General features: G+C 52.1%; 1 protein-coding gene across 6 annotated transcripts in view; it reads left to right on the top strand.

Annotated features, from left to right (window-relative positions):
• Positions 1-23,042, top strand: part of DCAKD (dephospho-CoA kinase domain containing) — a 38,152-nt gene extending 15,110 nt beyond the window's left edge. For all 6 annotated transcript variants that reach the window (XM_054537128.2, XM_024234611.3, XM_024234606.3 and 3 more), the window contains exons 2-5: positions 11,294-11,523; positions 11,907-12,110; positions 16,234-16,321; positions 21,724-23,042. In XM_054537128.2, the coding sequence (XP_054393103.2) occupies positions 11,412-11,523; positions 11,907-12,110; positions 16,234-16,321; positions 21,724-22,015 (696 nt within the window). In that variant the 5' untranslated portion in view covers positions 11,294-11,411 and the 3' untranslated portion in view covers positions 22,016-23,042. The remainder of the gene's footprint in view (positions 1-11,293; positions 11,524-11,906; positions 12,111-16,233; positions 16,322-21,723) is intronic.
• The last annotated feature ends 460 nt before the right edge of the window (positions 23,043-23,502 follow it).

Genomic DNA, 23,502 nt, shown 5'->3' with positions numbered 1-23,502 from the left:
ATCTTTTTTTTTTTTGAGACAGAGTCTTGCTCTGTTGCTCAGGCTGGAGTGCAGTGGTGCAATCTCTGCTCACTGCAACCTCCCCCTCCCGGGTTCAAGTGATTTTCCTTCCTCAGCTTCCCAAGTAGCTGGGACTACAGGCACATGCCACCACGCCCGGCTAATTTTTGTATTTTTAACAGAGACAGGGTTTCACCATATTGGCCAGGATGGTCTTGAACTCCTGACCTCAAGCAATCCATCCGCCTTGGCCTCCCAAAGTGCTGGGATTACAGGTGTGAGCCACTGCGCCTGGCCAACAAGTATCTTTTAAGGGCCTACTTGTCAGGCCCTGTTTTTGGCACCTTGGATACAGCAGTACCCAGATTTAGAGAGAGGCAGATTGCAAGATATCAACACAAAGCCAGGTAATGTGTTGGGTGGTGACACATTGGTCAGCGCTGTGAAGAAAAGTGGGACAGTAAGGAGACTACAGGATAAAGCAGGGATGCTGTTTTATATATTTGGGGACAGTTTCTCTGTAGGGTCCCCAGTTCCCCTGCTTTCTGTCCGTGTCCTGACCAGGCTGTGATCCAGCTAGCTGCAGGGTTGAATCCAAACTGGGTCCTTGAACATTCCCAGGCACCTAGATACCTAGATAAAGGTGCCTATAGATATCTAGATACCTAGATAAAGGTATCTAGGTTGTTCCCCAAAACACTGAAAGAAACTGGCCCCGACCCTGAGCCAAATTGCTTAAACCTTCATATAAACTCCATGCCCTGACCCCCTCGCTGTTGACATACCTAGGTAGAACACCTCATTTCTCTTGCTGTCCATTGAGAGCATTGGTGCAGCCCACTCTGTGAGGAAGCTCCCCTAATGAATGCTTATAAATGCTTTGGACTGATCACCCTGGCATTTAGTGGTTCTTTCTTTAGAATCCCAACCGGCCTTGTCTTGGGACAGTTTAGGGCATTCCCTTGTGGGAACTCTTCTGTCACAGCTTTTATTTATTTATTTATTTGTTTATTTATTTATTGATTGATTGATGGAGTCGCTCTCTGTCTCCCAGGCTAGAGTGCAGTGGCGCGATCTCGGCTTACTGCAGCCTCTGCCTTCTAGGTTCAAGTGATTGTCCTGCCTCAGCCTCCTGAGTAGCTGGGACTACAGGCACGTGCCACCACACCTGGCTAATTTTTGTATTTTTAGTAGAGACAGGATTTTGCTATGTTGGCCAGGCTGGTCCCGAACTCCTGACCTCAGGTGACCCGCCTGCCTCAGCCTCTGAAAGTTTTGGGATTACAGGTGTCAGCCACCACACCCGGCTGCTTGCCACAGCTTTTGAGGTGATTCCAGCCAGTTCAAGACGGGGGTTGGGTTCAGCGGGACAGGACCTGACAGTCTCTGATGGGGGGACTACTGGGCAGAGAAGGGAGTGAATGGGGCAGCCCTCTGGGGAAGAGCCTTGTCTGGGACTGTGGGGACATTGGGACACAGGCCTGAGGGCAGTAATCTAGGGGGGAGTGGTTGGAGATGCTGGGAGGACATAGATGCATCTTTCATGAGGCTTCTGTAGGACTCTCCGTGGACTTGGCTTGTACCCACTGAGATGGGAACTGTTAGACGGCTATGAGCAGAGGCCTGACATGATCTGACTTGCATTTCAAAGGATCACACTAGCTGCTTTGTTAGGAGCAAACAAAGTTTGTTCCTAACTTTGGAGCAAAGGTGCAGCAGGAAATGGCTCAGAGGCTGCTATAGGGGTTCAGCAGCGACATGGTGGCGCTCATGCACCGGGGGCTCCTTGTGGGCTATGCAGGTGGGAGGTAGCGCTGGCCAGGCACTGCAGGTTGGATGAAGGGTGTGAGAGAGGCCAGGAGGACTCCGAGGCTTTTGGCCTATACAAGTGGAAGGAGGGAGGAGGGAGGTACGTTTAGGGAAATGGAGTTATGAGAAAAACCCAGAATTGTATAGAAAAACATTCCCCCAAATTGGGAGGGAGCCGAGAGACCAAAGAATGATGCGAACAAGTCCAGCTTGGTGAGTAGGTGAGCGTATTAGGACTTAAATGAGGGCACTCCTCGGTGGCAGCAGGACAGCTCTGGGCATCTGTGCCGCCTCCCGTCTCCAGGCTGTGTTTAAGCTAATTTTCTGGCTCTTTGCCTCCTGTGTGTGTGATGAGACTATTTTCCTTGGTATGTGCCCAGCTATGCCCTAGGATGTTTGGGTTCTCAGGGACACCTGCTCCTCAGCTGGGCACCATGGCCTTGGCTTACCGCCCAGCCTGCAGGGTTCAAGTGGCGGACATACATACACCCGTAAGTAACCCATCACACTACAAATGGAGTAGACTGCAGTGGCTGTGACATGTGACATACTGAGTTGGGGAAGATGAGGTGACTGTGACCTATGTCACCTCATTTGATCCTGACACGACCCCATGAGTAGTCATTACAAATCTTTTTTTTTTTTTTTTTTTTGAGACAGAGTCTTACTCTGTCACCCAGGCTGGCAGTGGCGCCATCTCAGCTCACTGCAACCTCTGCCTCCCAGGTTCAAGCGCAAATCCTATTTTATACTCAAGGAAAGAGAAGCTCAGAATGCTGAATTAAATTGCCTACAGCCATACAGCTAGTTAAGAGACAGAGCTAATCCCAACCAAGGTCCCTTTGACTCTGAACCCTCTGAGAATGTGTAGTCCCTGTGATCCTTTTTTTGCATAAATGGCAACAAAGTAGTCCAGTCCAAACAGCCTCGCTGCCCATTCATGAAAGCTGGAGTGATGGTTTGTGCCTGGAGAGTGCTCAAGTAGAGAGCACTCCCTGCCCTTGGTGTTGGCAAAGGGAGCAGGGAGGAGGCAGAGGGAGGCAGAAGCCAGCTCCTTTCCTTGTGGTTCTCTCCAGGTAACTGGCAGCCTGGAGGAGGTGGCGGCTTAATGGGCCTAGCCCATGAAGAGAACTTGGACTTGAAGGTTTAAACAGCAACCTCTCACCAATAATGAAAGATTAGGAGTGGGGAAGCCGTATATAAAAATAGCACTTAATAGTTAACTGGAAAACATATATTTTTGCAACCCAATTATTTCTCGAGAAATAATTGGGTCCCAAGGCAGGGAATGACTCGTTTTCATGAATGATTGTATTGATTATTGGTGCAAAACAGATACACCCACTTAGGAAAGCAATTCTGTCTGGCTGGTCAGGTGGCCCCAGTGTGAAATCCTGAGAGGCGGCAAGGGGAGGAGGACAGGAGCTGCAAGCCGAGGGAGCCAGGTCCTGGCCTGGCACACGCAGGAGCGGGGCTGTTGAATGGGAGATGAGAAGCAACAGAATTTGCCTCCAACATAAGTCCTGAGCTCTCCCAAGGGAAGAAGGTGACAGAGTGAGACCCTGTCTCAAAGAAGAAAAAAAAGTCACATGAACAGAAATAAAAGTCCAAAGCATGAGGAGTCCAAAGGAGGGAAAGTAAAAGGAGTGGTGAGAGATGGCAGGGGCCTTATTTGGGTTGGGGGATTGGATGAGGCTCCTCCAAGGGGATGTGACTTGCTCCCATGCTGCTTCAGGTCCTGGCTCAGACAATGATGTGCCTGTCACTCTTTTTTTTTTTTTTTTTTTTTAAGTCAGGTCTTGTTCTGCACCCAGGCTGGAGTGCAATGGTACAGTCATGGCTCACTGCAGCCTCCAACTCCTGGGCTCAAGCAGTCCTCCCATCTCAGCCTCTCAAGTAGCTGAGACTACAGACATATGCCATCATGCCCAGCTTTTTTTTTTTTTTTTTTAAGAGACAGGATCTCGCTTTGTTGCCCAGGCTGGCCTCTTAACTCCTGGGCTCAAGTGATCCTCCCACCTTGGCCTCCCAAAGTGCTGTGATTGCAGGCGTGAGCCACCATGCACGGCCCCCCATTGCTCTTGATACACTTACCCACTTACCACCACCACACTTACTTGTACTGTGAGTTTATTGTTTTACCCCTCCCCTGCTCCCCCCACCACCTCTTCTCGTGCCTGGTGTCTGATTGGTTGACACAGTGAGTACAGGGTGACTGAAGAGTAGTTAGCCCTGAGGTGAGTCTGGCAGAGAGAACACCAGCACAGAGGCTTTGGGGTCGAAAAGAGCCCACATGTGGCTAGGCACAGTGGCTCACGCCTGTAATCCCAGCACTTTGGGAGGCTGAGGTGGGCGGATCACGAGGTCAGGAGATTGAGACCATCCTGGCTAACACAGTGAAACCCCGTCTCTACTAAAAATACAAAAAATTAGCCGGGCATGATGGCAGGTGCCTGTAGTCTCAGCTGCTTGGGAGGCTGAGGCAGGAGAATGGCATGAACCCGGGAGGTGGAGTTGCAGTGAGCCGAGATCGCACCACTGCACTCCAGCCTGGGCAACAGAGCCAGACTCCGTCTCAAAAAAAAAAAAAAGAACCCACATGTTCAGGGACAGAAGGAAGATCAGTGTGACAGGCACCAGGCATCATGGACAGGGAGTGACTGAGGGAGTCACACAGGCCTGGAGACCTGTGTGAAGGGCCAGGAGGAGGCGGGAGAAGGCAGTGAAGGTTTTAGATGGGAGTGACATGATCAGATGACTCCTTTATGCCATGACCCTGGCTACCTTGGGGAGAAGCCAGGCAGGGACTAGGGGGTCAGGTCATGAGGCTACTGGAGTGGTCAGGGCACAGGTGCTGGTGGCTTAGGCTAACAGAGTGGGCCTAGTGGGATTAGAACTTGGCCAGACCTCCCAGAGCAGCAGGGCTTTATTTAGCTCATTAATTTTTCCCTAAGAGAAACACTGCCAGAGGAGATTCTAAGACAGACCATTCTCTGAATGTACTTACTCTTCTTGGGGCTACTGGGCCCAAGAAGTAAAAACTGAGAGGCAATTTGGAGACACCCGATGCAAAAGAGCCCACCACTTATGGAGCACAATAGAATCTGATCGTCATTTCACAGGCCTTAGAGCTTCACTGCAGAGTTGGGGCGCAGGCAACCAGCTCTAACCCAAACTCCTTGCCCTTTTCTTTGCACCCTGCTGCCTTTCACTGACATGGACAATGAGGGAAAGAAAGGATGGGGTGTGGCTTTCCTGGGATCGGAGGCTTGCTTTTCTTTCTGGCTCCTCCTTGGCTGATGAATCCCATACCTGGGATTGGTTCCAGAATCCAGCTTCCATTTCTCCTGCACAGTGCATTGGCTCCTTCTCTGTTACTGTGGACTTGGTGGTGTCCTTCCGCCTCCAGCCAAGCCAGTTCTGTGAACAGCTTTTGGTGTTGAGGAGGAAGATTCCCAGGCCACCAACAGTAATGTCATCCCTTGGTTTGCCAGGGGAGCTTTTTTTTTTTTTTTTTTTTTTTTTGAGACAGAGTCTCGCTCTTGTTGCCCAGGCTGGAGTGCAGTGGCACGATCTTGGCTTACCGCAACCTCTGCCTCCCGGGTTCAAGCAATTCTCCTGCCTCAGCCTCCCAAGTAGCTGGGATTACAGGCATGCGCCACCATGCCTGGCTAATTTTGTATTTTTAGTAGAGATGGCGTTTCTCCATGTTGGTCAGGCTGGTCTCGAACTCCCGACCTCAGGTGATCCTCTCACCTTGGCCTCCCAAAGTGCTGGGATTACAGGCATGAGCCACCACACCCGGCCTTTTTTTTTTTTTTGAGACGGAGTCTCACTTTGTCGCCCAGGCTGGAGTCCAGAGTGGCATGATCTCTGCTCACTGCAACCTCCGCTTCCCAGATTCAAGCAATTCTCCTGCCTCAGCCTCCCAAATAGGTGGGATTACAGGCATGCACTACCACGCCCAGCTGATTTTTGTATTTTTAGTAGAGATGGGGTTTCACCATGTTGGCCAGGCTGGTCTCGATCTCCTGGCCTCAAGTGATCCGCCCACCTTGGCCTTAAAGCCACCGCACCTGGCCCCAGGGGAGCATTTATTCACCACTCCCAGGAGAGCTCTGAACCACTGAAGCGGAGGAAGAAATCACCAGCGTGACTCTCAGCCTCCCTGGGGAGCTGCACCGTTCCTGGCACTGAAAGTCCAGCCCCTCTCACAAGTGTGGGGACTGAGGCTCAGAGGAGGGAAGGCACCCGGGGCTCAGCTGTTTCTTGTATGGAGTCCTTACCACCCTGGGCCAGGCTGGAGAGAAGACTTCCTGCAGTCACATGGGTAGTTTTATCACAGAATTCAGAGACCAGGGCCCAGGACTTTCCACTTCCAGTCCACAGCCTTTCATTTTAGCCATGGTTCTGGGCCTAGCTGATTCAGATTCAGTGGGCTGGGGTAGATGGAGCCTGGGTGTCTGTACCTTTTGTTTGGCAGTAAATTCAGATTATAGCCAGGTTTAGCACTTGCTGTGAGGAATGTACTGCCTCTGTGTAAGTGGCAGTGGAATGTGGGAAGCCAGATCGGATTCTGGAGAATGAGATGACTTGACCAGAGCAGGAAGAGGGTCATGAACGCAGGTGATCAAAGGTGGTCATTTGTTCATGTGGGCCTGACAGGGAGCTGCTGGCAGGTCTAGGTGGGACTTGGAGGCCGCTGGGTACCTAAGCCTCCATTTCCTCCTTGCTGAGCTTTGGGAGCACTGTGGGCTGCAGCTTCCTCCCTGGCAGATCCCAGTAGATCTGTGTGCAGCCGAGTGAGTGGCAAGGCACTCATACAGCAGGCCCGGGGCCAGCACCACCTGACCATTCCTGCTCACCTGTCAGCGCTCTGTTCTCAGATGTTTTCATCTGGTACTAGCTAGCTCTCCAGTTTTCCCAAGGGGCAAGACTTGTGTTTTCCTCTGGTTACCCAAGAGGTCCCTGCCACTGTTCCTGCAGAGCACAGAGGAGCTCAGTGGATGGTCAGTGAAGGAATGAGCTACAGAGGGGCTTGTTGGACAGGAACAGCTGTTATTTGTCGAGGCCTTTTAAGTTGGGGACCCGGAGCCTCCCTGGGCGTGTGCTCCTTTGTCCCCTTGGCCTTCCTGATGGAGGCCAAGCAGCTGTTGGTCTATTTCCACAGACACTCGGTCAAGGCACTGAGAAGGGAGGATACTCATTAGGTAACCCTGGAGGCTGGAATTTCCATCTGTGCTCTGGCCATTGTCCACACACCCCCTCACCCCGCATTCTGCAGGAAGAAAACAGTATGATAATCAAGAAATTATTTCTCTTTGGCTCTGAATTGATTTGCCTACAAACAGATTCATCTTCCTTACTTTGTCTCATTAGTCTAAAGGTAAATTAATTTTTCATTCTTTGAGTACATTAAAGGCAGGGGTCTAGACTAGGGGTTAGGAGCCCTGAATTCCATCCAGCCTTTGATAATAGCTGCTGGTGGACCCTTCTCTGGTCCTCAGTCTCCATTGCTGTAAAAGAAGAGTTAGAATTTATCCTGAGCGCTGTTACACATCAGAACTGCCTGGGTGAGCAGATCACCTGAGGTCAGGAGTTTGAGCCAGCCTAGGCAACATGGTGAAACCTCGTCTCTATTAAAAATACAAAAAAATCAGCCAGGCATGGTGATGCATACCTGTAATCCTAGCTAGTCGGGAGGCTGAGGCAAGACAATCTCTTGAACCCAGGAGGCAGAGGTTGCAGTGGGCCCAGATTGCACGACTGCACACCAGCCTGGGGGACATAGAGAGACTCTTGTCTCAAGAAAAGAAAAGAAAAAAAAAAGGCCGGGCACGGTGGTTCACGCCTGTAATCCCAGCACTTTGGGAGGCTGAGGTGGGTGGATCACCTGAAGTCAGGAGTTGAGACCAGCCTGACCAACATGGTGAAACCCCATCTCTACTAAAAATACAGAAAATTAGCCGGGCGTGGTGGCGGGCACCTGTAATCCCAGCTACTTGGGAGGCTGAGGCAGGAGAATCGCTTGAACCTGGGAGGCAGAGGTTGCAGTGAGCTGAGATCGCGCCACTGCACTCCAGCCTGGCAACAGAGTGAGACACTGTCTCAAAAAAAAGAAAAAAGAACTTCCCGCTCAACTCCATCCCAAGATTCTGATTTAGTAGGTCTCAGGAGGGGCCTGGGTATCTGTGTACAGGGGGATGGATGGTCTTCCAGCTCCTTCAGCTGAGCCTGGCAAGGTTGGATGACCTAGTAACTGTGGCTTGCAGTGATGAGAGATCAGGGAACCTGGCCCTTGCCCGTTCACTAGTCCTGGCCTAGTCTGAAGTCCCATTCCTCCAGACTGGGCTTTGGTGGAGAGAAACAGACTGTCATTACTTTACAGACAACAGTAGGGTGGGGATTAAAAAAGCTCTTGCAGGCTGGGCGCCGTGGCTCACGCCTGTAATCCCAGCACTTTGGGAGGCCAAGGCGGGCAGATCACGAGGTCAGGAGATTGAGACCATCCTGGCTAACACTGTGAAACCCCGTCTCTACTAAAAATACAAAAAAATTAGCCGGGCGTGGTGGCGGGCACCTGTAATCCCAGCCATTCGGGAGTTTGAGGCAGGAGAATGGCGTGAACCCAGGAGGCAGAGCTTGCAGTGAGCCGAGATCACACCACTGCACTCCAGCCTGGGCAACAGAGTGAGACTTTGTCTCAAAAAAAAAAAAAGCTCTTGAAGCTTGGCGTGGTGGTTCACGCCTGTAATCCCAGTACTTTGGGAGGCTGAGGTGGGTGGATCACCTGAGGTCAGGAATTCGAGACCAGCCATGGCCAACCTGGCAAAACCCCATGTCTACTAAAAATACAAAAATTAGCTGGGCATGGTGATGGCTGCATGTAATCCCAACTGCTTGGGAGTCTGAGGCAGGAGAATCGCTTGAACCTGAGAGGCGGAGGTTGCAGTGAGCTGAGATGCGCCATTGCACTCCAGCCTGGGTAACGACAAGAGTGAAATTCCATCTCAAAAAAAAAAAAAAAAAGTTCTTTCTAGATTTTCTATTTCAAAACTTCAGCTGAGTGGCTGACATTTTGTTTGTTTGTTTTGTTTGTTTGTTTTTACAACTGAACCGTGTCCTTTTTGTGACCTAGAGGGATATCACCAGCCACAGAGAGATTGAGGAGAAATTATTATTTTTTTTAATAGAGAGAGAGCCTTGCTATATTGCCCAGGCTGACCTCGAACTCCTGGTCTCAAGCAATCCTCCTGCCTCAGCCTCCCAAAGCACTGGGATTACAGGCGTGAGCACCGTGCATGGCCTAGAAATGATTGTTAAATAGTTGAATAATATAGCTAGCTCTCTCCATTTGGATGATGACTCCGTGGTGGATAGTTTCCTCTCTCCACCTCTGGCTTTCTGGGGTGAGAATGAGCAGTGGCAGATTTCAGTTTCTAGGTTGGTCCCCTGCTGCCTCAAGCCAAGCACCAACTCAGCCACATCCAAGCAGCTGCCTCCCCTGTCATTTGGTGTGTCCTCACGGGAGGCAAACTCATTTCAGTGTAAGCTCAAGCAAAGTGTAATTAGGACAGTAAATCTGCTGCTTAACAGCAACAAAAAAAGTCCTATGGCATATTTTACAGTCCTGGAGAAGTGATTTGAGGCTGAAGGAAGGGTGGGAGAGACCTGGCCTTTGATTTAATTGCTTCCAGCCTGGGAACAAAGTCCAAGACATGGTAACCTTATTTACTCCAGAAAATGCACCATGACTCTTTAAAAGTTTATGGTGTGATAGTCTGAGGTTGGAGGAATAGGGACATGATTTCATGAAAGTCTTTTCTTTTCCTTTCTATGCCTTGCAGTGGAACTGTAACTCCTACTTTTCACCCTGTATCACTATCCTCACTTCCATTTTTGGGACATTTACCATTTATCAAGCAACATGCCATGGACTACAGATGCATTTTCTTTTTCTTTTTTTTTTTTCTCTGAGACAGAGTCTCGCTCTCACCCAGGCTGGAGTGCAGGGGCACAATCTCCGCTCACTGCAACCTCCGCCTCCTGGGTTCAAGCGATTCTCCTGCCTCAGCCTCCCGAGTAGCTGGGACTGCAGGTGCCCGCCATCAGGCCTGGCTAATTTTTTGTATTTTTAGTAGAGACGGGGTTTTACCGTGTTAGCCAGGATGTTCTCGATCTCCTGACCTCATGATCTGTCTGCCTTGGCCTCCCAAAGTGCTGGGATTACAGGCGTGAGCCACTACGCCCAGCCAAGGCAGTCTTATGATCCTAAACCTCATTTTATGGATGAGAAAACTGAGGTTCAGGGAGGCAAGCGGCTTGCCCGGGGTTGCAGTGCATGTGAGTGGAGGAGCTGGGTGTGAAGAAGCCATGCCCCAACCTTTGTGCCGTGCTGCCGCTGCTTGGTCTGAGGAAGCCACAAACCACGACGCCAGCTCAAAGTCACACCACTAGCGTCGCCCAGCCTCCTGGCCTTTCCCTCACATTCCTTCTTGGCAAGAGTGGTACTTTTCTAAACCTCGGGCTTAGTGGCTGCCGAGCCACTGCTTGCGGCTCAGTTCCCCATCTGGGCCAAGAGGATTGTGCGTCTCCATCTATACCAGCCACCCAGGCAGTCCTAGCGCTGGCGTTCAAGGGGAAGTGATCCATGGGACCTTCTGCAGGATGGAGGCCTTGGGGCAAAAGAGGGCCCAGGCACCTGGACTCTATTTGCGGTCTCTCCTGCAACTTCCGTGGATGGCTGCAGGCAGGCTATTTCTTCCCTTTGAGCCTCAATCTCCTAGACTAGAAAGTAAAAGCCAGGGGGACCTGTGGGCATCTGAAGAGTGCTGTGGGTCCACCGCAGAGAGACAGGTGTCTCCTACCTCTAGGAAGTTGGCCTCCAAGGGTATCCTGCCTCGTCCAGGAAGCATGCTGCCTAACAGCACCTGACCTTGCCCTGCCTGTTCAGCTTTTGATTGCTGAATTTATACTGTTCGTTTGCTTTTTTTTTTTTTTTTTTTTTGAGAAGGAATCTGGCTCTGTCACCCAGGCTGGAGTGCAGTGGCGGGATCTCAGCTTACTGCAACCTCCACCTCCCAGGTTCAAGCGATCCTCCTGCCACAGCCTTCTGAGTAACTGGAATTCTAGATGCACGCCACCACGCCCATCTAATTTTTGTATTTTTGGTAGAGATGGGGTTTCACCATGTTGGCCAGGCTGGTCTCAAACTCCTGACCTCAGGTGATCCACCCACCTTGGCCTCCCAAAGTGCTGGGATTACAGGTGTGAGCCACCACTCCCGGCCACATTTGCCTTCTTTGTGAGTGTTTTTAAAATACTGGAGGCCTTTCCTGGAGGGTTTCTCCTCTCCAGATGTCCCCAGAGCACACCAGGCTCAGGGCATGTCCCTCTCCAGCCAAGCTGTCTCCCTTTACTTCCTTTGCCTCCTCTCTCCCAATTATTTTGGCCCAAACTGATCAGGCCCGCTGGCCTCTCCCAGGCAGGTCCTTCTGGCACTCCTCTGGTGGACCGCCCCCATCAGCCACGCTTGCCCTGCTCTCCAGTGATCTGTGGCTCCTGGCTCCGTAGTCTTGCGGACAGCTCTTTTTGCTGGGAAGATGTTTCTGGTGGGCCTGACAGGGGGCATTGCCTCAGGCAAGAGCTCAGTGATCCAGGTGTTCCAGCAGCTGGGTTGTGCGGTGATTGACGTGGACGTGATGGCCCGGCACGGTGAGTTGGAGGGGCAGGTTGGGGGGCCGTGCACAGCAGCTCCCCGTGCTTCCGGCCTTCTGCCATTCCTCCTTTTTTTATAAGTCTCAGAGGAGGGGAAGGCTCCTGTCGACCCTGGTCTGACTTCTATCTCTGCCCCATGCTTGCCTTCTCTGCTCTTCTGTTTTCTCTTTTTAGAAATCCCCCAGCTGTACCCCATTACCAGCACAAGGGATCCTGTACACTCTGCTCTTTTCCTTCACTGCTTTCTCTACCCTCATTTTGCTTTTGCTCCACCTGAAAGAAGCACCCGAGTTCCCCCATCATTTTGCCCCTGGTCACTGAGGTCCTCTGGCTGGCCCTGAGGCTTCAGGGAGTGACCCAGCTTCTTCCTCCTGCCACAGTCGTGCAGCCAGGATACCCTGCCCACCGGCGCATCGTAGAGGTCTTCGGCACTGAGGTCTTGCTGGAGAACGGCGACATAAATCGCAAGGTCCTGGGGGACCTGATCTTTAACCAGCCTGACCGGCGGCAGCTGCTCAACGCCATCACCCACCCTGAGATCCGCAAGGAGATGATGAAGGAGACGTTCAAGTACTTCCTCCGGGGTAAGTGCCGGGGCCTGGGGCAGGGTTGGGGGCAACACCCTCTCCTTCCAGGGCCAGGGCCCTTCTCCTCTGCAGAAAGTTTGACCAGGGTAGGGGAGCTGGTTATCCCAGCTGATGAGTTCATACTGCTTACTGGCATCCCCTCCATGCAGAGCCCCGTACCAGCCCCAGAGGAAAGAAGCACGTTCCCTCAGCTCTTAAGGAGGCTGACAGTTTAATGAGAAGAGACACATGAGGCTTTCAGGCCATGAGCCCAGGAAGTAAGTTGGTTTTTCTAGTAGGGATGGGAGTAATAAGAGCTGGTGAATAATGGAGCCATAGATCTGAGTTCAAATCCCAACCCTGACTTTCTAGCTGTGTGACCTCATTGAGTGATCTAGCCCTCAGCTCATTTTTTCATCTGTGCAGCGGGGATAATAATCCAACATGAGGCTGGGCACAGTGGCTCATGCCTGTAATCCCAGCACTTTGGGAGGCCAAGGCAGGCAGATCACTTGAGGTCAGGAGTTCGAGACCAGCCTGGCCAACATGGTGAAACCCCATCCCTACTAAAAATACAAAAATTAGCTGGGCATGGTGGTGTGCACCTGTAATCCCAGCTACTCGGGAGGCTGAGGCAGGAGAATCGCTTTAACCTGGGAGGTGGAGGTTGCAGTGAACCGAGATTGCACCCTATACTCAGACTGTCTGGGCAACAGAGCAAGACTCCGTCTCAAAAAAAAGAAAAAATCCAACGTGAGCATGTTAGGAAGACTGAGGGTCCAAGTCAGTGACTGTCAGTCAGTTAATCACACATGTAAACTGCAGTTAGGGGCAGGTTTGGTTCTGGCTGAGCCATCTGGGAAAGCAAGTTTGTAGACTGGAAATTGGGAAGGGACCAAGATGGTCAGGGTGGGTAGGGGAAGGGTGCTAAGTGGGGACTGTCCTCTGCAGCTTGGGCTTCATGGAGAGTTAGGTACAGGTGCGGGGACAGCCAGGCAGTGCCCAGATGGAAAAGAGGGGAGTATTTGAAAAGCAGGGGCCTGGGGCCAGTTGGCAAGAACCTTCTTCCAAGCTATATGCCATGGTTCAAGCCCTGTTCTTTTTTATTTTATTTTGTTTTATTTTATTTTATTTTATTTTATTTTTAGAGATGGGGTCTCACTATGCTGGCCAAAGTGGTCTCAAACTCCTGGCCTCAAGCAATCCTCACACCTTGTCCTCCCAAAGTGCTGGGATTACAGGCATGAGTCACCACACCTGGCCTAAGCCATGTCCTTCAGGACAGCATTGCACAGGGGTGGCCTGATGCTTACTTTCCAGGATGGGGTCAGTCACCAGAAGTGGGAGTGAGAACAGAGGGCGGTGGCTTGGGATCTGGCAAGAGGCTGGCCTAGGGCTGCTGGAGATTTGCATGCCAGCCTTTGGTACATGTGGCCTCCAGCCTGGGCCTCCGAGTTGAAGGCCTGGCTGCCCGTCACCCCACTCTCAGTCACTACACTGAGACTTTCCTTCCGCGAGGGTATAGGGGAGCCTTTTTTTTCTTCTGAGATGGAGTCTCGCTCTGTCAGCCAGGCTGGAGTGCAGTGGAGCGATCTTGGCTCACTGCAACCTCCCTTCCCGGGTTCAAGCGATTCTTTTGCCCTCAGCCTCCCGAGTAGCTGGGACTACAGGCACATGCCACCAAACCTGGCTCACTTTTGTATTTTTAGTAGAGATGGGGTTTCACTATATTGGCCAGGCTGTTCTCAAACTCCCGACCTCATGATATGTCTGCCTCGCCCTCCCAAAGTGCTGGGAATACAAGCGTGAGCCACTGTGCCTGGCTGGGGGAGCCTTTTACACTGTGACCATGGCCAAGCCCCTTATTCTGTCATGCCTTGAGTGAGCAACCTCCCCCAACCCTCATCCCCCTCTGGCCAATACCTCCCTCCAAAAGAGGGATGACTCGACAGACATCCATGATGCTGACCCCAGCCCCCTCCCGGCCGGGCTGGAGCTGGCTCCCCCATCTTCCCTGCTGAACCAGCGTGTGCGCTCCATCTCTGCACCATGCCGCAGGCCTCCTCCCTGCCTCCCTCAAGAAGAGTCCTCCATCTGGACTCTTTGTGCTGCCTCCTATGTTGTGCCAGTGTCCTTCCCGTCCCCCACCCAGAGTGAAGTCATCTGCCTTTCATTCCTGCCCTTTCTGCAATCTCTCCCAGGCCAGTTACTGGTGCATCTGCAGGGCTTCGAGGCGGCAGTGGCTCTCCCCTTCTGAAATTAAACATCGGATAATGTCACCAGCTCCAAAGCTCTTTCACTGTGTCATCCACCCAGCCTCCCGCCTCCCCAACCACCACCACTTAAATAAAAGCCAGAGAGCCCTTTTGAGCTCGATAAGGTGAAAAATGGGGACGACAGCTGTGGCTTCCACAGTCCCAGTTTTTCCCTGATGAGTATAACAAATACAACTGTCAAAGTTGGTAGAATCAAACGTCAGATAAGATCACCAGCTGTTGGGGACTTCTCTGTGTAGGCAGATGGATGTCTTAATAGAGTCAGGATGGTTTGCAGAGCTTATCAGGCAGGAGGGATGTGACAGCTGAATAGCCCTTTGCTGGTGAACCAAAGAGCTGACCGCGTACTCCCCAGAGGGGCCGGAGAAAGGACAGCAAGGGGAGAGGAAGTGATGGGAGCTGAATAGGAAAGGGAGATAAGAGGCCCTGAGAGGATCTGGTCTTGGCTTCTGCTCCAAGTTAGGGGGGCGCACCACACTGCTGGCCTCCCCCTGCAACAGTAACTATCATTTTGGGGCACCTAGCGAGGGACTGGTGAAGGGTACTGCATGGTTCACATATATTCAAGGCTCATTTCATCTTTACCATCATCCTGTGAAGTAGGTATTCTTTTTACTCATTTACACAGATGAGGTTTACACAAAAGGGGGACCCAGGTCACATGGTGGGGAAGTGGGGGGCTATCAACCAAGGTGTGTCATCAGAGCCCATGGTTTTAACCTCCTTGTTCAACTGTGGGCTTCTCTTGGGCTTACTGAGCAGCAGGTCTTGGGGAACAGGAAACCAAGCAGCTGAGATTGCCACCCCCACCCCCATTGTCCCTACATCACTTTGAGTGCAAGTTTCCCGTGACACCCCTGGAATTGGTGTGATATGTGTCTGGTTCTGTGCTTGGAAGTGTTTGGAGTGGGATGCTCCAGGGGTGCAGTCTCCTGCCCCAGCCAGGCCAGGGGTCTCTGGACAGAGAAGCATTTCCCTGTCCCTTACCCTTCTTGCGCTCCTGGAGCCCTCCCAGCTTTGTACACATGCACAGGGGTCACTGACCTAAAAAGAACGAGGAACGTGTAGCCCACAGCAGCCTACGGATGTGCTCACTCACAGTGGGTGGGGGTGCTGCCCTTGACTGGCCTTGGCTTGTAGTGGGAGGTCCAGCCAGTGCCTTTTACACTGCAGGAGTGTAATACAGTGTTAGGCATAACTGCCCCCTCTGCCTCCAGATCCAGGCCTTACCCTGGCTGTAGGTCTGCCTCTAATGGGAGAAGCAGCTTCTTTCTGCTGCTGCCGCCCCCACGTGAGCCTCTCATGGAGAGTTGGTAGAGACAGCCCACCTTGGCTCTTGTCAGCAGGGCTGGGCCTGCACCTGACTCTTTGGGAAGAACCTATCTTTTGGGTGTTTTGTTTGTTTGTTTGTTTTTTTCTGAGAAATAACAACTTGAGATTTAAGATCAAGGTGAACTAAACCCTTAGTGCCTGCCCTGATCACCTCCTTGCCTCACATGGCCTGAGGCCTCTGCTTCAGCCCTCACAGTAGAGCCTCCCTCTCCTTGTGCTATGGTGGTCCTCATTCATGGAATCCTCACCTTCACCTTCTCATTTTCAAGTATCAAAAGACTTGCCCCCCAACTTTTCAAGGGCAGCACAAGTGCCAGCCCTTCTACAAAGTCCTCCCTGATCAGCTATCCAGAAATGATTTTCTGCAGCCTTCTGCTCTGCGTGGCATTGGAACCGGCCAGTGTGCAGGGTATATGTGTCCTTGGAAGGCCTGCCCCTCTGCTGGGCGCTTTGGACCGTAGGGCCCAGCATATCATCAGTCCTCAGTGTGTGCTTGCAGAATTGAACTTGGGGGATTTCCAACCTCTCCCCAGGATACCGCTACGTGATTCTGGATATCCCCCTGCTGTTTGAGACCAAGAAGTTGCTCAAGTACATGAAGCACACCGTGGTAGTATACTGGTGAGTGTGTAGCATGCCCTGGCTGGAAGGGAGGATCACGGGGGTATCTGGGAAACAGCCCACATCATTTTGCACTTTGCCCTTTCCCCTTTCCCCACCGGGCGGCCAAGAGGCATGGGGGTTTGGGCAGCAGTGCTCAGGGTCTGTAGAAACCAACCTTTGTGCCTGATGTGGATAGTCCTGGGGGCAGGTGCGGGAAGGGACGGCCTGCGGGCTTCTCTAGTGTTTGGGGAGCGCTCCCCCTGCTGACCGTTGCAGGCACTTCAGCCCAGATGCCTGGCCTCGCCCTGGGCCACTGTTACTCAGTGGCTCCTTCTTCCTCCTGTAGCACCTTTATTACTTTGCACAGTTTACCTCTCAGTGGGAGGTGGTCAGGACAGGTGTTGATATTCCTGAGTTACTGAAGATAAAATTAAAGAGGGGGCAGTTACAGAATGTGTCCAGGGTCACCCTTTGGCAACACCTGTTACGAACAGAAGGTTTTGTGGAAGGGACTGTCAGCCCAGCTAAGGAAGGCGCTTTGTTCTCAGAATTCCCCAGGACATGGAGCCAACCAGAATCCAGGTTTGACAAACAGGAGGATCAACCTGTAGGGGAAAATGAGTCCCTGTCCCAGTGGGGTGAGAGTAGATGAGTCCGCAGGGTATCTCTGCCACCCAGAAGCTTCCCGGATGCCACCCACAAGTACAGCAGACACATAGGTGGGCACTTGGCTCTGCTGATATTTTGGGCCTAGGTTGGCTCTCAAGAGCCTAAGGCATTGGAGGCTCCCAGCACGCTGGAGGCGGAGCCTGGAGTGCTCAGTGCCCTGAAAATCCCCCTGCCTTTCCCCCTGGGTCCCCATGAGCTGTCGTTGAAAGCCCAGTCTGAATCTCTTGAGCCCAATGCAGGGACGCAGGCATCCTCTCAGCTCCCCCACTGGGCCGTGCTGCCTTATGTGAGTAAACCTGCAGCCTCTTTGGATTCTTCATTCCCTGTTTGTGAGGCTGTCAACTAAGGTCAGGCAGACCCCACAAAGACCTGGAATTCTCTTTGCCTTAGTAGCACGATTGGAATTTTGTATCTAGGGATAAAAACATTTTTTTTAAAGGATCTTAGAGGCCGGGTGCAGTGGCTCACGCCTGTAATCCCAGCACTTTGGGAGGCCGAGGTGGGTGGATTACCTGAGGTCAGGAGTTCGAGACCAGCCTGGCCAACATGGTGAAACCCCATCTCTACTAAAAATATAAAAACTAGCCGGGCGTTGTGGCGGGCACCTGTAATCTCAGCCGCTTGGGAGGCTGAGGCCAGAGAATCGCTTGAACCCAGGAGGTGGAAGTTGCAGTGAGCAGAGATTGCACCATTGCACTCCAGCCTGGGCAACAAGAGTGAGCAAAACTCCATCTAAAAAAAAAGGCTGGGTGCAGTGGCTCACACCTATAATCCCAGCACTTTGGGAGGCTGAGGCAGGTGGATCACCTGAGGTCAGGAGTTCGAGAGCAGCATGACCAACATGGAGAAACCCCGTCTCTACTAAAAATACAAAAATTAGCCAGGCATGGTGGTGCATGCCTGTAATCCCAGCTACTTGGGAGGCTGAGGCAGGAGAATTGCTTGAACCCAGGAGGCAGAGGTTGCAATGAGCCAAGATCGCGCCATTGCACTCCAGCCTGGGCAACAAGAATGAAACTCCGTCAAAAAAAAAAAAGGCCGGGTGCGGTGGCTCATGCCTGTAATCCCAGCACTTTGGGAGGCCAAGGTGGGCGGATCATGAGGTCAGAAGAATCGCAACCATCCTGGCTAACACGGTTGAACCCTGTCTCTACTAAAAATACAAAAAAAAATTAGTTGGGCATGGTGGCGGTCGCCTGTAGTCCCAGCTACTCAGGAGGCTGAGACAGGAGAATAGTGTGAACCTGGGAGGCGGAGCTTGGAGTGAGCTGAGATCGCACCACTGCACTCCAGCCTGGGTGACAGAGCAAGATTCCATCTCAAAAAAAAAAGGATCTTAGAGTGTAGATGAGAAGACAGAGCAGGGGCTGACACCTGCATGTGCAGTCGCCAGATGACCTCGCGCCCACCTCTGGCCATTTGTCCTTCCTGTGCTTTGCTTTTTTTTTTTTTTTTTTTTTTTTAATTGAGATGGAGTCTCACTCTGTCACCCAGGCTGGAGTACAGTGGCGTGATCTCAGCTCACTGCAACCTCTGCCTCCCAGGTTCAAGTGATTCTCCTGCCTCAGCCTCCTGATTAGCTGGGATTACAGGCGCACGCCACCATGCCCGGCTAAATTTTGTATTTTTAGTAGAGACGGGATTTCACCATGTTGGTCAGGCTGGTCTTAAACTCCTGACCTTGTGATCTACCTGTCTCAGCCTCCCAAAGTGCTGGGATTACAGGCATGAGCCACTGCGCCCGGCCCTTCCTGTGCTGTTCTTTGAGGTTGGTCTGTTTGCCGAGAGCAGAGGTGGCCATGGGTTTTGGTGGGTGAGTGGGGCTTTGTTGATTGTGTGTGCTCTCCAGGAGACCTTCAGCCCCACTCACTGGCCAGAGGAGCCATTGCCAGAGTCCTGGGTGCCACTCATGCCCTGCTTTCAGTGGGTGTGGGTGTATAACTCTTGAGAGATGCCAGAGAGGTGGTGATACCTTTCACCAAAAGGATCTAGGCTTTACAAAAATAAGGACTCCCTTGTGGATTTCCTTAACTGAAAGACTACCCCTGGTGCATTTGAAATTACTTAGGACATCTCCTGGAGTGTGATTATACCAAAACATGATTTCATGCCAGTTTCTTTTTTTTGAGACAGGGTGTCACTTTGTCACTCAGGCTAGAGTGCAGTGGCACAATCACAGCTTACTACAGCCTCAACCTCCTGGGCTCAAGCAGTCTTCCCACCTCAGCCTCTTGAGTAGCTGGGATTGCAGGCATGCAGCATCACATCTGACTAATTTTTTTATTTTTTGTAGAGATTGGGTCTTGCTGTGTGGCCCAGGCTGGTCTCAAGCTCCTGGGCTCAGTGATCCTCCTCCTCGGCCTACCAAAGTGCTGGGATTATAGGCATGAGCCACTGTGCCCAGCCAATTTCATGTTTTTGAAAAATTTGTCGATTGTGGAATAAGTGGGTAAAAATCCTATTACCACAAATTGTACCAAGTCTTAGACTAACTAGAATGGGACCATTTCTGAGCCCCAGGAAGGGCTGTCGGAGGTGCTGCCCCACATCCAGGAGGCTCTGTGGTCTGGGCCACACCTTCAGGAGGATGTGCACCTACTGGGAGCCCCAGGCCATCTCTATTCTCACACTAGATTCTCCCACCCACAGATATGTGGTCTCCCTGATGAAGGCTGGATTTAGTCCTTGTTCTCAGCCAAGTGGATATTGGCCCCACAATGGCCACAGTACACTGACCCCGTAACAGAGGAAATCTATAACTCGTGTAATTCATTTTCATGGCAAGTGGCTGCACTTGTTTTTGGCCTCACTTGGTCTGCTTCCCAGAATCCCTAAGAAGGGACCAAACTGCCAAGGTGGGAGGATCACTTGAATCCAGGAGTTTGAGACCAGTGTAGGCAACACAGCAAGATCTCGTCTCTATATTTATTTTAAAAAAAAAACAACCGGGCGCCGTGGCTCACACCTGTAATCCCAGCACTTTGGGAGGCCGAGGCGGGCAGATCGCAAGGTCAGGAGATCGAGACTATCCTGGCTAACATGGTGAAACCCCGTCTCTACTAAAAATACAAAAAATTAACCAGGTGTGATGGCGGGCGCCTATAGTCCCAGTTACTCGGGAGGCTGAGGCAGGAGAATTGCGTGAACCTGGGAGGCGGAGGTTGCAGTGAGCCGAGATCGCACCACTGTGCTCCAGCCTGGGTGAAAGAGCAAGACTCCATCTCAAAAAAAGAAAAGAAGAAAAAAAAAAAAAGTCCAGGCGCGGTGGCTTATGCCTGTAATCCCAGCACTTTGGGAGGCCAAGGCGGGTGGATCACCTGAGGTCAGGAGTTCAAGACCAGCCTGGCCAACATGGTGAAATCCCGTCTCTACTAAAAATACAAAAATTAGCTGGGCATGGTGTTGCACGCCTGCAATCCCAGCTACTAGGGAGGCTGAGGCAGGAAGACCTCTTGATCCCAAGAGGCAGAGGCTACAGTGAGCAGAGATTGTGCCACTGCACTCCAGCCTGGGCAAGCGAGACTCCGTCTCAAAAAAAAAAAAAAAAAATTAGCTGAGCGTGGTGGCGCACACCGGTAATCCCAGCTACTCAGGAGGCTGAGGCAGGAGAATCATTTGAACCTGGAGGGTAGAGGTTGCAGTGAGCCAAGATCACGCCACTGCACTCCAGCCTGGGCAACAGAGTGAGACTGTCTCAGGAAAAAAAAAAAAAAAAAAAAAAGAAGGAACCAAAATGTAGTGATCAAACTCTTCCATTTTATAACTGGGAAAACTCAGGCCTAGTGACAAGGCAGAAAGACCCCAAATGGTAGAAAACAGCTGCTGCAACCCCTTCTGCTCTTGTTCTCACTGAGGGGCTGAAGTAGCTCTTAGAGCTAGAGGGGTGTTAGAGGTAACCCCGCTCCAGAGGACTGACTGTAGCCCAAGGCAAGAGAGGGAGTTTCCTGAGGAAGGACCCAGATGGTGACCTCAGGGTGGGTGAAGGAGGTATTCTTTGAATTTCTCTTGGAGTTGGGAGACTTGGTATTGTCCAACCTAATCTGCAGTGCTGAATCCTGTCCCACAACTAAGGGGGTCCAATTCTCATGTCCTTGATCCTCTTTGAAGCACCTTGGGCTTGTCTGTCCCACATCATCAGTGGCATTAAGCACAACAGATACCATCTCAGCACAATCTTTTTACTGTAATGTTTGGGGGAGGGGTGTAGCAGCAAGGAGAGGGGTCTCTGTGATGGCCCAAGGAGATATTTTTGATACTGAAGGCCCAGGCCCCCAGGGGAACTGCAGGAAGCGTCTAGCTCATAGGCATAGGCCTTTCAGTAAAGGTCACCCATTCAGGGATCCAGGATGTAGCTGGTTCCAGGTGATGAAATCTTCCCACCTTATGACTGGGGAATCTCAGGTCCAATAGCAAAGCAAAGAGACCCCAGATGGCAACAACAAAAAAAAAAAAAAAAAAAAAAGAGCTGTGGCCAAAGTTCCCCCCTTGTTTGTATTAAGGGGCTTCCGTAGCCCACAGAGCTCTGGGGTCCTCACAGTGAGTGGAGTGGGGTGGGGTGGGAGGCAGCCAGTGAGCTTCCAAGCCTCCCTCCCTGGCTGTGGGACCCTAAGTAGCCCAGAGCAGGGTAGGGTTGGAGGGAAGATCCAGTCCCCATGCTCTCTGTTTCAGGCTGGGCCTGGCAGGGCTGCCTATCCTGTAACTTGGGGTGAGAGGGAGGCAGGACCTACAGTGCCCTTTTGCCCTATCCTTAGCGACCGGGACACACAGCTGGCGCGGCTGATGCGGCGGAACAGCTTGAACCGCAAGGACGCAGAAGCCCGCATCAATGCCCAGCTGCCCCTGACAGACAAGGCCCGCATGGCCCGCCATGTCCTAGACAACTCGGGCGAGTGGAGTGTCACCAAACGCCAGGTCATCCTCTTGCACGCCGAGCTGGAGCGCTCCCTGGAGTACCTGCCGCTGAGGCTTGGGGTCCTCACAGGGCTCGCTGCCATTGCCAGCCTCCTCTACCTGCTCACCCGCTACCTTCTGCCTTACGCCTAGTGGGGCACTCAAGGCAGGGAGCCCCAGTCCTCCATCTATCTCCTTGGAGGCTGAAGCCAGGTAACACATCCTGTTTCCTCCCAGCCCCCTCCACACACACACACACACACACACGTACCCACACACACACAAACACGGACTCTCCGAATCAGGGCTGGGCCTCTGTGCCAGGCCATCCCGTCTTTGGAGTGTATCCTATTTGAGGTCAAGAAACAGCCTGCTGTCCTTCCCACCTTCCCCGAGCAGCACCTACAGAACAGCAACCGTGATGGTGTGTGAAAGCAACAGTCAGAGACTGCTATACATTTCTGTGGGTGGGGGTAGGGAATACTGGCTCTGTGGCCCTCCTCAGAGCTGGGAGGCCAAGGGTTCACTGGGCTTGAACCCTCTCTAAGCACCTACCCCATTATGGCCTAAACCTCCTCAGTGGACCACGGGAAATCATGTTGGAGCAAGGGTTTCCATGTTCAAACAGAGTCAACAAGGCCCTCCCCTAGGTTGAGCTCCTGGCCAGCAAGCAGCAAGGATTCTCTCGTGGGTAACGCCGTAGCCAGGCAGGGCCAGCCTCTTCTGGGAGACCCCTCTCCCCACGTAGGGTTTGTGCAGTGCTCCCACATCCTGCTTATTGCCTCCCACCCCTACTCCTCGCCTGTACCTCTTGGTATTCCGTGTACACCATCCTTGCTGTTTCTTGCCTCTGTGCCTTCAACCTGCTGCTCCTGGCCTGGGATACCTTTTATTTTCTTTATTTCTTCTTCTTTTTTTTTAACCTACAACTAGTTCTCAGTTCAGGCACTGTCTAAAGCCCCAGGCTGGGTTAGGTGGTCTAGGATACCAACTCCCCCTCAATGTTTTACCTTAATCCAACAGTACAGTAATTAGCTGAAACTTGCCTGGTTTTTCCTACTAGACTGTAAGCCCTCTGGGGACAGGAACAGTGTCTTATTCATCTCTGTGTTGTTAGTGCAGAGCCTGGCCCACTGTTGGTGTTTAATAAAGTGTGTTGATCTGAAATGCCCCAGCCCAACCAAGATTCCCAGACTTGGCTTCTTCCCACACTGGGCTGGAGTCCTCCCGGAGCTCAGGGGGAGGTGAGGGCCCCAGAAGGTACACTTGCCATCAGGCTTCTCCCTGGGTCCCAGGAGGACTGCAGCCAGGCCCGAGGCACCTTTGTGGGAGGTGGGTAGAGGGCTGAGGCAGTGTCACACCTTCTTGCCCTGCCTACCCATCTGCCTTCCCCAACCCAATTAGACCAGTGCAGACATAAGCTTTCCCTGCCAGGGCCTGCAGACCTGCTGATGTGTTGATCCTGCAGTCAGAAGCCTATTAAGGCTAGAAATGAGTGTGACGGATGCAGATGCTGTGGTGGCCATACTTAGTGCCCCCTTTCCCAGAGCTGCTTGTGCTGAGTCTAGCTCATTAACTTGCTGCAAACCCCTAAGGGGCAAAGAAGGGCGGGGTAAGGCAGTGGTGGGCTGCAGGGTGGG

The sequence above is a fragment of the Pongo abelii genome, chromosome 19, assembly GCF_028885655.2.
Source record: "Pongo abelii isolate AG06213 chromosome 19, NHGRI_mPonAbe1-v2.0_pri, whole genome shotgun sequence".
Taxonomy (NCBI): Eukaryota; Metazoa; Chordata; class Mammalia; order Primates; family Hominidae; genus Pongo; species Pongo abelii.
This window is presented reverse-complemented; position numbering and strand designations above follow the sequence as displayed.